Source organism: Fukomys damarensis, unplaced genomic scaffold (genome assembly GCF_012274545.1).
Source record: "Fukomys damarensis isolate Sample0158 unplaced genomic scaffold, DMR_v1.0_HiC HiC_scaffold_2, whole genome shotgun sequence".
Lineage (NCBI taxonomy): Eukaryota > Metazoa > Chordata > Mammalia > Rodentia > Bathyergidae > Fukomys > Fukomys damarensis.
Window position 1 is genome coordinate 48379006 of NW_022900914.1, and position 12026 is coordinate 48391031.

Sequence of the window (12026 nt, forward strand, 5' to 3'; positions counted from 1 at the left end):
CACCCACTTCCTGGGAGTCTGACAAAGAGCAGGATATTTTTTTTTCCCTGAAACAAACTTGAATCCCCTCCCCACTCCTCCCTTTTGCTCCTCCATTCCAGCTGCCCAACTTACTTCTCCAGCATGGACATGACAATCGGGGGAAGCACCAGGATGGGCATAGGCAGGACCACTCGAGTCAGTGCCGTCTCCAGCAGGGCCTGTGAGGCAAGACAAGCTGTAGTGAGAGGCTCCTGGGGTGAGAGATGGCCACCTGGCAGCAAAGCCTGCCCCAGAGGCTCTAGGTATGTGTGCTGCTATTAAGCACATCTGGCAACGAAGAATTATTCATGGAATTGCTCACAAAGCTGCATTACAGTCAACAGAAAAAAAAAGCCACCTCCGTCTTCTCACCACACACATTTGGAAAGAGCAGATTCTTGTCACCTGCCACATGTTGGAGAGGGGTGGTGACAGAAGCAGCCCCAGGAAGGGGCCAATACACAGGCAGGTGCTTTGGGTGGAGAGGGCAACCTCCCCAGCCTGGGATGTACAGGGGCTGGGAGTAGCACATGGAGGACCTGAGATGCTCTCAAAACAAAGCAGATGATAGAAGGCCTAGAACAAACACCTGGAGCTGGACATTCTGGAATTTACTTTTTGGGGGATGGGCATCTCTGAAAGACAAAGATTCAAAGCATATGTGTCTCTGGCTCTAGAAGAGTCCTTCCTAGTGACAAGAAGTCAGCTTTGTAAATAAAGGGTCCGTATTTCTGCAGGGTTTCCATCAAGGGTCTACCTGGCATCCTTTCCTTGCTCTTGGGGATCCCGTAGTATCCTCATGGTCCAGCTCAGTGGCAGTTCTGTGCTCTGATGGCCATTCTGAGGAGTCTCTTTAACCCCACGGGCTGCCATCCACAGCAGAGTTTCCAGCTATGGCTCACAGCCCACCAATCCTGGAGTCTTTCCCCAGACAGCAAGGAAGAGACAGAGCCAGGCTGAAGGGAGCCCAGGGCTACAGAAGAGACTGGGCTTCTTTGCTGGTTGAGCCACATAATTATACTCCCTGATGAAGACTGGGGAAAGAATAGCGTTGGGGTCAGGTAGGAAACTGAAACTAAATCCCTTCTGATGATGGGCTCAAGTATGGAAGTTTCAGAACTTGGGCCCTTCACGACCAGCCTCAGGAATGCCACAGAGAAGGTCCCTCCAAACTCCTGAACAGCTGTGGGAAGGATGAGAGGGTCCAGAGTCAGGCAGAGTGCAAAACAAGCACTGTTGCATGTCCCCCAGCTTCTGGCCCTGCATACTTCTGGATAGGCACAGCCTTGCCCTGACACTGATGGGACTAGGAGGGTAGGGACCCAGAGAGCACTCTTCCCAGATTGCAGGCTCATCATGTGGCCTCATGGACAGGGGTGTATACTTAAGCCACCTCGTGGCTGACCACTTGCCCCTTCCCAGCACTCAGAGACTACAGGACAACAGCACAAGCCACAAACCACCATCAGGACAAAGGCAGGGAAGCACAGGACATGGACACATGGACTAGGAGGTTTGTTTTTTCCCTTTAAATTACAGTGCCAGGGGCTGGGGGAGACAGTGAAACAAGTTAAGAAAGAGGGTCTTGTAACAAAATATTCTCCAGTTGCCTTTCCAAAAGCCTGAGAGCCCAGGAGCTCCCAGTGCTGGGTCCCAGTGAGGCAGCACTACAGAAGGGCCTATTAGCCAGATCACACCCCATTCACCTCCAGCTTCCTCTTTTACCCAAGAGGATGGCAAGGCCCAGGGTGACAGGTCCCTGGATCCTGGGGACTGGGAGCAAGCCCTGGGGGGTATCTCCCTTACCCTCGCCAATTAACACTTCATCTGAGGAGCTGGTTCCTGAGGGGCTGGGACAAGAAATGAGGACATTTTACAGTGGTGATGGGAGGAGAGACTGGAAAGAAATGAAGAACTGTCCAGTGAAACAAGATTGGCTGGGGACAGACCTTGAGGCCTGGTGCTCCTACAGATAGGAGATGGTGGGGATGAGGAGGAGATATCAAGAGGGTAAAACCAGGGTACTGCAGTGAGAGCATCCCAGGAAAAATCAACTCCCTGCCAAGGCCCCTCAAGCCCCCAAGCCAACCCACATGTCTGGCTGCAATCTTGGAGGAGCCCACGAGGTTGCCATCAGCATCCAGGACATCAATCCCTTCCTCCAGCTCCCCGTACCGCATCAGGACCACGTTGCAGATATTGGCACTGGCTGGAGAGAAAAGGGTGCAGGGAACAGGTGTGAGGGGGAGAAGGCATTCCACCTGGGGGCAGCACCAGCTTTTTACCCTGTCACAACAGTTCTGAACAAATGCTAAGGCTGCAAAGGATGGAGGGAGGTATGTTTCTATTGTCCCTTTGCCTATCATGCTGGTGAAGGATTCGGGGACCCATGGGAGCATGGTGAGCAAAGACAAAAGACAATGGGTGTTGGTAGGGACCATTCGGGGCTTAGGAGAACCACCATCTATAAAAGGTGCCGCTTTCTTCTCCTCTGGGGCAGCCTCATTGGCAGGCAAAGTAGAGGCTGATCTGTTAGGGCTCTCTGAGGCCGATCTTCCATCATCAGTGACTCAGCCACTCAGACTGCCCTATCCTCTTGAAATGCCAGTCCCCACATCAGTCCTTCATTCTCCTCACAGCAAATCAAGTTCCCAGAGATTTGCATCTCTGACAGCAGGTGCCAGAGCAGGCGGGAACCTCAGTGCTTACCCAGCACCACCCCCTCATCATATGGATGGGACTGAGGCTCAGAGAGGGGGGTGACTTAACTGAGGTCACACGGCAAATAAGCAGAGCTCTTCCAATGGTTGTATGCCTTGGTTTGGCCAGGTGCTTTCCTGTCCCAGTTTGGATCCTGGGGACCCGGACTGAGTGGTAGCTCCTGGCTCCTCACTTAAGCACTGGACACAGAGCCTGTGGGATCCATCAGCGGGCCATTAACTAGGGGTGCCCCCTCCTGTTCTCCTCGCCCAGGACTCGGGAGGCCAGGCCTAGGTTCCTGGTGGGGTACAGTCAGCCTTGCCCTGAATTCCTCCAGCTCTGCTTCAGGATGAAAGTGGGGAGATTTGGGGGTGGTGGGCGAGTGGGGAGTGGGGGTGACAAATGCAGAGCCCGCCTGCTTCACTCCTCCCCCCAAAGCGCCTTGCTGTGTTTAAAGTTTTAATTTTTGCTAATTAATGTCAATTAATTTTGTATAATGAGTGTTTAATTTTGGGGAGTGTGTGAGCCTGAGAGCGACTGCAGTTCTGGGCTGTGAACGCTGATTAGCATCAACACCTGCTGCTTCCCCCTCTCCAGTGTGGGGGGGTGCCCGGGTTTGGGGAGTTGGAGGGTGACGAGGCCCAGTAGGCAGGCGGAGTAGGAGGGAGCCCACAGATGCTCCTGGGGCCAGAGCCAAGGGCCAAAGAGCTAGTGGTCTAGGATGCTCACAGCTGGGAGTCAAGACTCTGCAAGTGAGGGGTAGCTTAAGACCCTGGAATCTCCGAGCCCATCTCTGTTTCATTGAAGTGGGGAAGAGGAATAAAGTGAGGCAAAGACTGAAAGGCTCTGCAGTCTTTGGAGAGAAAAGCAGTTCTGAAATGCATTTAGAGCACATATGCCATTTTTGAGCATCTCTACTGTTGCCGCATGACATTGCGTAGTGCTAACCACAGGCAGACTTCTGTGGCCGGGGTGCAAGCCTTTCCTGTCCCCACAGCAGGCACATCACTTGTTATAAAAGGTGGCTTACAACCAGGTGTGATTCTCAGGGGCATTTGGTCATATCTGGAGATGTTTTTGATTGTCACGATCTGGGAGTGGGGGTGGGGTGCTGCTGGCATCTAGTGAGCAGAGATCAGGATGCTGCTAAACACCCTGTGATGCACAGGGCAGCTCCACAACAAACGATTACGGGGCCCCCAGGTCAACAGTGTCGATGCTGAGAAGCCTTCCATCTGAACAACAACCGGAGGGGCTTAGGAAGGTGAATCTGAGGTAAAAGAGATTCAGGGAGCAAAGAATGACCTGGAGGAAGGCTTGGAAGCCTGGGTTTGGGGCCATCTCGGTTAGCTTCCAGTCCTGGCTCTCCCTATTTACCCCCAGAAGGGAGCTCCTGCTCTGAGATGTTCAGGGCCCAGAAGGGCCCCCAGGGCGGCCTTGGGAAGTCAGCACCCGGCCTCGGTGTTAGTGACACGCCCTCTAGTGGCAGTAGGGATACTCTGCCTATTCCATGCCCCCGGGGCTGCCAGGCCTCAGTTCCCAGGAGACCAAGAAAACCGTGGAAGGAGACAGTGGGGTTTTCTGCCCAAGGAATCAATCCCTGCCTTCTGAGATTGTCTTCTGCTGCCACCACCACTGCTTCAGAAAAGGCAAGGTTAAGGACTGTGGCCCGGGGACTGAGCATGCCCTGAAGGTCAGAGACCAACACCCCTGCCCCTGGTAGTCTTTCCCAGGTGTGAAAGGAGAGGCACCATTTAGGTTTCTGCAGGGTCTCTGGGTGTAGGCTGCACACACAGGACACCAGCATCTGCCTGTGCCCAGACCAGGGCAGAAGAAGTGCAGACAGCTGAAATGTCTGTAGCCCCCATTTATTGTGTATATATGTGGGTGGAAAACAGAGAGGACAGAGTGTGGACTTGGGAGGTGGTGGTGGGCCAACTCATCTTGCAATTTCCAAGTATGGAATGCAGGGACAGTGTGACCCAGCAAGACCTCGGTTCAAACACAAAACCATGTTAAACAGAAGGAAGTGAAACTCAGCCTCCTTACTTCCCCTCAGGCAGCCTCTCTGGGACACTACTGGGGATAACAATGGCCCTCTCTCCTCTAAATGACCAGGATGAAAAAAGATAGAGAAAACCCTGACCACCTCAAAATGATGGTGACTCCCAGGGCCTTCCCCTGATGGTGCATGTCTTAAATCTCTCCTGTTGACCATTTACATTGGTGCTGAGCAGGGAGGACACTAGCCTATGACAGCTATTTTTTTTTCCTTTTTTTTTTTGGTTTTTTGAGGCAGGGTCTCACTATGTAGTTGAGACTGACCTGGAACTCACTATGTAGTCCAGGCTGGTCTCGAACTCATAGCAATCCTTCTGCCTCAGCCTCCCGAGTGCTGGGATTACAGGTGTGAGCCACCATGCCCGGCCTATGACAGCTATTGCATATCCATCATGTCATCAAGAACTTTTGATTCTGCCATACATATCCCTTCCAAACCTCCCCAGGCCCCATCCCACTCCCAGGAAGTCCATCTCCTAGACAGAGAACTCAGAGCCTAAGGGAAGGGAGGGAGGGAGAGAAGAGAAAGAGGTACAACCTTGGGTCTCTTTTCTGACACACCAGCAAGATCTATTATTGACAGTATCAGCGGGTTAATTAAGCAGTCTGTTAGTGATAATGTTAAGAAAGCTGGCACATTTTCAACTTAGATTGACACCATTCAAGACTCAGGCATAAATGATGTTGGAGAAGCAATGCTAGGAAATGGAGAGAGAGAAAGACAGAGAGAGGGAGGAGAGAGAGAGAGTTACCTCATGCTGATGGCAAACTCAGTGTCAAGGCCTCAGAAAAACATGCTCTTGCCTGTTACAGATGTTCTTACAGCCAAACTGATGCAAAGGCAAGTGACTGTGAGCAGCTCAGGAAGCACCCAGAGTAAAAGGAACAGTGTGAGGAGAAAGAAAGAACAGAAGACAAATGAAGGCAAATGTTCAGGTTGCAGGGAAGCTCGGCCATGAGCTAGTACTGAACGGATGGGCAGGACAATGCCGGGGACCAGTCCAGCAACACATACACCTGTGCCAGAAATTTACTGGAGGAAAAGAAGCATTCAAACACACAGCTGAAGCAATGGGCTACTGATTTTGGGGAAATAAGACAGCATAACTCCTTGATTCTAAGTGGTATTTTTCCCACATTTCAATTTTTTGTGTGGGGGTATGGGGGTTCAAACCTAGGAGTACACTACACTGAGTTATACCCCAACTCTTTTTATTTAATATTTTGAAAGAGGATCTCGCTAAGTTGCCCAGGCTTGGCTTGAACTTGCCACCTTCCTGTCTCATTTCCTGAGTAGCCAGGATTATAGGCATGTACTACCTCAATGTTTTAAAACCTCAATGTTTTAAACCTCAGTGTTTAAACCTCAATGTGCCATATCTCAATGTTTTAAAAGTCATGAGTTACCTCACAATGGCTATTGGGGCCCGGAGGATAGGGTGGGGGATTATACCTGCTACCTAGAGGAATCTCTATTCAAATGTCACCTCAGCCGACCATAGCAATCCATACAGAATTTGAACTTAAACTTAGATTCCTAATTGTTGCCTAAAACATCTTTTTAGAACTTACACTATAATGGTGCACGGACATGAAAAGTTATTGTACATGCAGAAGATCGTCTGCCAGATACCAGGCAATGCAATTAAAGGCAGTAGAAATTGCCAAACCATAGATAGCTACCCTAAAGAAATGCTTGCCCATATGCACAAAGAGACATTTACAAGGATGTTAATTATAGCACTGTTTGTAAGAGCAAATAATTAGAAACAACCTAAATGTCCACCATTAGGGAACTCACATGGGAAGATCTCCAAAACAAATTGTTATGTGAAAAAAGCTACTGAGAGTGTGTGCATGATGAGTTACTGTATGTAAAACCCTGTAATTGGTATACATACATATATGTGTGCATAAATCCACAGGTAAGGTTTGGAAGGCTCACACTTCACAGATTGCTGCCCTTGAAGAAGTAAACTCAATTTGAGATTTAGAGGTTACTGAGAGACTTCTACTTTTTACACAAAATTTTTCTATATTATTTGAATGTTTACAATGTGAATGTAATCATGCTTTGCTTACCTAAAAAGCCATCTTAGAAATATGGGAGTCAAGATCTATTTTAATCCACAATGTGAGAAATGGGAAGCTGGGAAAATATATTATATATGATAAACAAAGGGCTCTGATATTAAGTTATGGAGGGTAACAAGGGGAAAAAATGAGAACCAAGACCTGTCATGTAAAGGTACAAGATCCCAATAATAATGTAACTGTACTGTGTACCTAAAATGTACCAATAAACTCAATGAGGAAAAAAAAAAGTTATGGAGAGTAATGGTGACAGACTCCTAACAGCTATTCTACCTCCCCACACAATTAGTTCAAACAAATAGTGATAACCCTCCCCTTCCCAATGATTGGTCTAGGAAGAGACTTGTGACCCAGCTCTAGCCAATGAAGGCTATTTTCTGAGGGTCCTGGGAAAAGTCCCCTCCTATCTAAAGGGTAGAGCCTCTTGCTCTCTAGACTCAGTTGGGTCAGGGTGTGATGCTTGACGTTGCTGCTGCCATCTTACAACTGTGACAAGGGCTGGGGGTTTAGCTTAGTGGTTCTGCTGTCTTCCTCACAAGGACCCGGGTTTGACCTCTGGGACCAAAACAAATAAACAAGAAGCAACATACAACTGTGACAGGAGCTAGCTTGAAGATGAAGCCCGCTGAACAGCAGGCAGAACAATCAGAAGCAAGGGAGGCCTGGGTGTCTGAGTTGAGAGATTTGGCTCATTTCAGCTAAAAACATCTGTGCAATAAATAAAGAGCTTTAAAAATTAAGAAAAGATGTAGCGATCAAAATCACAGAAAAATGAGTAAGAAATTCATAAAATATAATGCAAAGAACAATAAACACAAGCTTAACCTTATTAATTGTCAAAGACAGATTTCTGAATGTAAGAAAAAAATCAACTTACAAGGGTTCTTTATATGTTAGAGACTAATTCTTATTAGCTAAATTGTTGACACATGGCTATTCCCAGACTGTGGCTTGTTTTTCCCACTTCGTTGATGATGCCCATTATATAGTTTAATACGTACTCACACAAACAATTCTTCCCTTTCTGGTATACTTTTTACCATTAAGAAGCTCTGCCATTATTTCAATGTTCATCTACATTTTCTTTAAAAAGTTTAAAAATTTTTCTTTTCATACTTAGGTCTTTAGGAATTTATTTTTGTGTATGATATAAATAAGAGTCTCCTTATTTTCATCTATTTGGAAACTCAAATGCCCAATGAAGTGAAGAAAGATTCTCAATCCCACCAGGAATTATAAACCTGTAAATGTAAATGATAAATGAATAATTTCAGGTAGATGAAATTTAAAAAGACTGATAATACCAAATGTTAAAGAGGTGTTGAAGAAGACACAGGGAAACAAAATTTCATGCCTTCAAGTGCAACAAAAGCAGAAGCAGATGCATGTGTGTTGATATGGATAAACCTCAAAACCAGAGAAAAGTAAGTTGCAAAAGGACATATACAGTGATACTATTAATGTAGACTTTAAAAAAAAACGTAAACCATGCAATTGGTGGTCTAGGGAACATGCAAACAGTTAAATGGGGAGGAGACACAGGGTGCAGGAGAAAGACCAGAATCAAGTGTGGAGAGCATGGAGGGTTTTGAACATAACAAACATTTTCTTTCTCTGTTTCCTCAATTTACATTGTAGTTGAGATATTTCATAATTTAAACAAAAGTAGCCACAGAGTGAACTACTGCATTTGTTAAGAAAGATAAATTAAACCATGGTGGTAGTGGTACACACCTATAATCCCTGCTGCTAGGGAGGTCAAGACAGGAAAATCACAAATTCAAGGCCAGCCTGGGCAACTTAGTGAGACCCTGTCTCAAAAATAAAATGAAAGAAGAAAAGGGCTGTGAATGTAGCTCAGTTATAGAGCATTTGCCTATCATGAGTCAGGTACTGGGTTTAATCCCCAGTATGAAGAAAAAAAAAGGATATATTAGAATTTTATGACAGCAATGGAAAAGACATCCAAATGTATTGTGAGGGTAAAAAGCAGCTTCAGAATAGTACACATATTTGATCCTATTGTATTCAATTATATTTCTACAGATATGGTAAGTAAGCAGTGATTCATTTACTTTTGTATTAATTGTTTCCTTGAATCTGGAGGGATATACTGAACCTATTTCTGGAGAGAGTAGGGCTGACTTCATATGACAATTACACATCACCAGAAAGAAGAGAGCCTGTATGGTTTATATCTAGATGTCTCCCTAAAGCCTCATGGGATCACTGGTGGGACATTTGGAAGGTGACTGGATTGCAGTGGCATTGCAGCTGACTTGCGGCTAGGAGGTGGGGCCTGGTCAGGAGGCCGGTCGTTATGGGTGTGACCCAGAAGGCTATATCTCCCTTCCCCAATCCTTGCTTTTCTCTCTCTGCTTCCCGAATGCCATGAGGTGAGCAGTTTCCTCTATCCATGCCATTCTGCTTCGGAGCCAGCCAACTATCGACTAAAAACTCTTCAAACTGTGAGCCAAAATAAACCTTTCCTCCTTTAAATTGTAGGCATCTGGTGTTGGGTCTTAGCAACGAGAAAAGTGACAAAGACAGAGCCAATTCATGAAACAAACAAACCAAATAATCTAATAGCAACTAGAAGACTTGAGTTTCGATCTTAAGCTCTAGACTAACCCTAGGAAAGTCCTCATCTGCAAGGAAGGGCAGACAGTGCCCACCTTTCCTCCTGTCTGCTCTCCTTCTTTGCTGCCTTCCCTTTTACTATTTTGCAGGTCATATGCACATACTAAAGAGTTCAAATTGGGTAAAAGAGTGAATATTAAAATCTGAATCTTAGCTGGCATGGTGATGCATGCCTGTAATCCCAGTCACTCTGCAGGCTGAGGCAAGAAGACCACTAGTTCAAGGTCATCCTGGGCAATTTAGCAAGTCCCCATTTCAATAAAAGAACATTTTAAACATTTTAAAATTTAAAACAAGGGTGAGCTCAGTGGTAGTGTGCTTGCCTAACATGTGCAAAGCCTTGGGTTCAATCCCCAGTACTGGAAACAACAGTGAGTCAAGAGAATCTTCTTCTCAGCCCTGGACCTTAGCTCTACCCTTCTCCAGAGGTAACCACCATAGCCAGGTTCTTACTTCCTGCCAGAGAAGATCTGCATATTCACAAGTGCGTGTGTATAAACAGCACCACATTTACTCCCTCTCCCTCTCTCTCTCTCTCTCTCTCTCTCTCTCTCTCTCTCTCCCTCTCCCTCCCCCCCTCTCTCTCACACACACACACACACACACACACACACACACACACGTTCTCTCGTGCGAATCACACCAGAATGCAACCCCTCTGCCTTGGAAGCTGTGCTGATTATCAAAGGAGGATGTGTGCCCTAATATTTGTTTCGTTACACAATATTCTCTGTTGCTCTGAGTGGCAGCACTAAATGGCACAGATTTTCTTTTAAATACTGTAGCTTGAGAATCTGGGGAGACTTTCACAACCCATATTGAAGTGTCACCAATTCAGGACTGGGAATTTCTGGACTAAAAATCAGCCTGTAAAAATAGGTGTAGGCTGACTCTGAAGTTTGGAATCTCTTAATATAAGATTCCTGCTAACATTTGTTGTCTGAAAAACTCCCTCTAATCACAACCACTCCCCAACTCAAGACTGCAATGGTTCTTCATTAGCCCTAAGATAAAGCTCATACCCTAGGCTTGTACTCAAGGCCCCACTCCTCCCCTGCTGCCCCCCTCCGGGTTCCTGGTCCCTCCTGCATCCATTAACCCCCCTCCCCACTGTCTCACACTGTCCCACCTTCTCTGGCCCTGGGTTTCTCTGCCATCTGGATTTTAGGAACTATAATATACCATCTCTGAATTAGAAAGCCATTCACTCAATATTTACTAAGCACCTACTGTATGTCAGGTCCTGGGCAAGCTGCCCATAAACAGGTGACTTGGTCACGTGGGAGTGCCACTCACAGCTTTTTAGGCCAATCTGCTAACTGAACACTTTCCAAAGGGGTCAGGCAATTAATGGCAATAAAAGACTCATTTTTCAGAAGATCCTGCCCCCTTGCTGGGCTCCTACTTATCTGAGCTACTCTGAACACAACTCTTGCATTCTGGTCATCGTACTTTATAATGCCTTGGAAATCTGAGTGAGCCCCATCAGAGCCACCTGCCACATTGTAGACCCATTAAGTCTCCTGGGTCTCTGGCTCTTCAACCAGAGTACTTCAGGCAAGCCAAGTCTTGGCACCCTAACATTTGTGCAGCTACAATTTTTGAAGAGCACTCCTTATATCAAGCTTGGTGTGCTCTCATCAGCCCAGCTCTACACTTTTTTTTTTTTTTAACCAGGGATTGAACTCAGGACTTTGCATTTGCCAGGCAGACATGGCAACACTGAGCTTCGTCCCTGGCCCCTGGCCCTACAGATCTTTTAAAACTCTGTATTCTGCAGGAATTTGCAGTACTGCCAGGCTGGTGTCCCTATTCCTTGAATATGAGTTACAGGCTTCCTCCATGCAAGACAGTCATGAAATAACTGAAAGGGATGAAACAGAAGATAGAACCCCAGGCCACACCACTACAGACATCCTTCTGGATGGTTCAGACCCACTGCTTGGTCTGCCACTTGGGGCCTGAAGCACACTGGGACCCATAGCAGTTCTGAGCTTGTCCTCAGTTTGGGCACACCCAGTCAAGTCCACCTGCCCATCCAGGGACCTCTGACAACACAGCTGTTCCATGGCTCCTCAAAATCCACACCCCAGCTGGGCATGGTGGCGCATGCCTGTAATCCCAGCACTCGGGAGGCTGAGGCAGGAGGATCACTGTGAGTTCGAGACCAGCCTGGGCTACATAGTGAGTTCCAGGTCAGTCTCAACTACATAATGAGACCCTGTCTCAAAAAACAAAAAACAAAACAAAACAAAAAATCCACACCCCTATGCCCACATATTTCTTTGAGGGCAAAATTTAATGACCTAGCAAAGCATGACTCTCTGTCTCTGTCTCTCTATGTCTCTGTCTCTGCCCCACTCCACAGAAATCTAGGAATGTTGGAAGTTGATTTAGAAATAATGTCTAACAAATTTCATCCTCTATGAAATTTTACAGCACTCATCACTGAGACTTTTGCTTTTTGTGCCATTTTGAGCATTTCACTACCCCCTCCCTCCAAACCACAA

General features: G+C 46.7%; 1 protein-coding gene across 6 annotated transcripts in view; it reads right to left on the reverse strand.

Moving 5' to 3' along the window:
* The window catches only part of Sfxn5 (sideroflexin 5), a 111781-nt gene that overhangs the window by 22143 nt on the left and 77612 nt on the right, over positions 1 to 12026 (reverse strand). For 3 of the 6 annotated variants that reach the window (XM_033764768.1, XM_010609605.3, XM_010609604.3), the window contains 2 exons: positions 2115 to 2230; positions 115 to 200 (listed from right to left, as the gene is read on the reverse strand). The exons of 1 other annotated variant lie outside the window; for it this stretch is intronic. In XM_033764768.1, coding sequence (XP_033620659.1) covers positions 115 to 200; positions 2115 to 2230 — 202 coding nt within the window. The remainder of the gene's footprint in view (positions 1 to 114; positions 201 to 2114; positions 2231 to 12026) is intronic. 2 more of the 6 variants (XM_033764769.1, XM_010609606.3) reach the window with 1 other exon arrangement.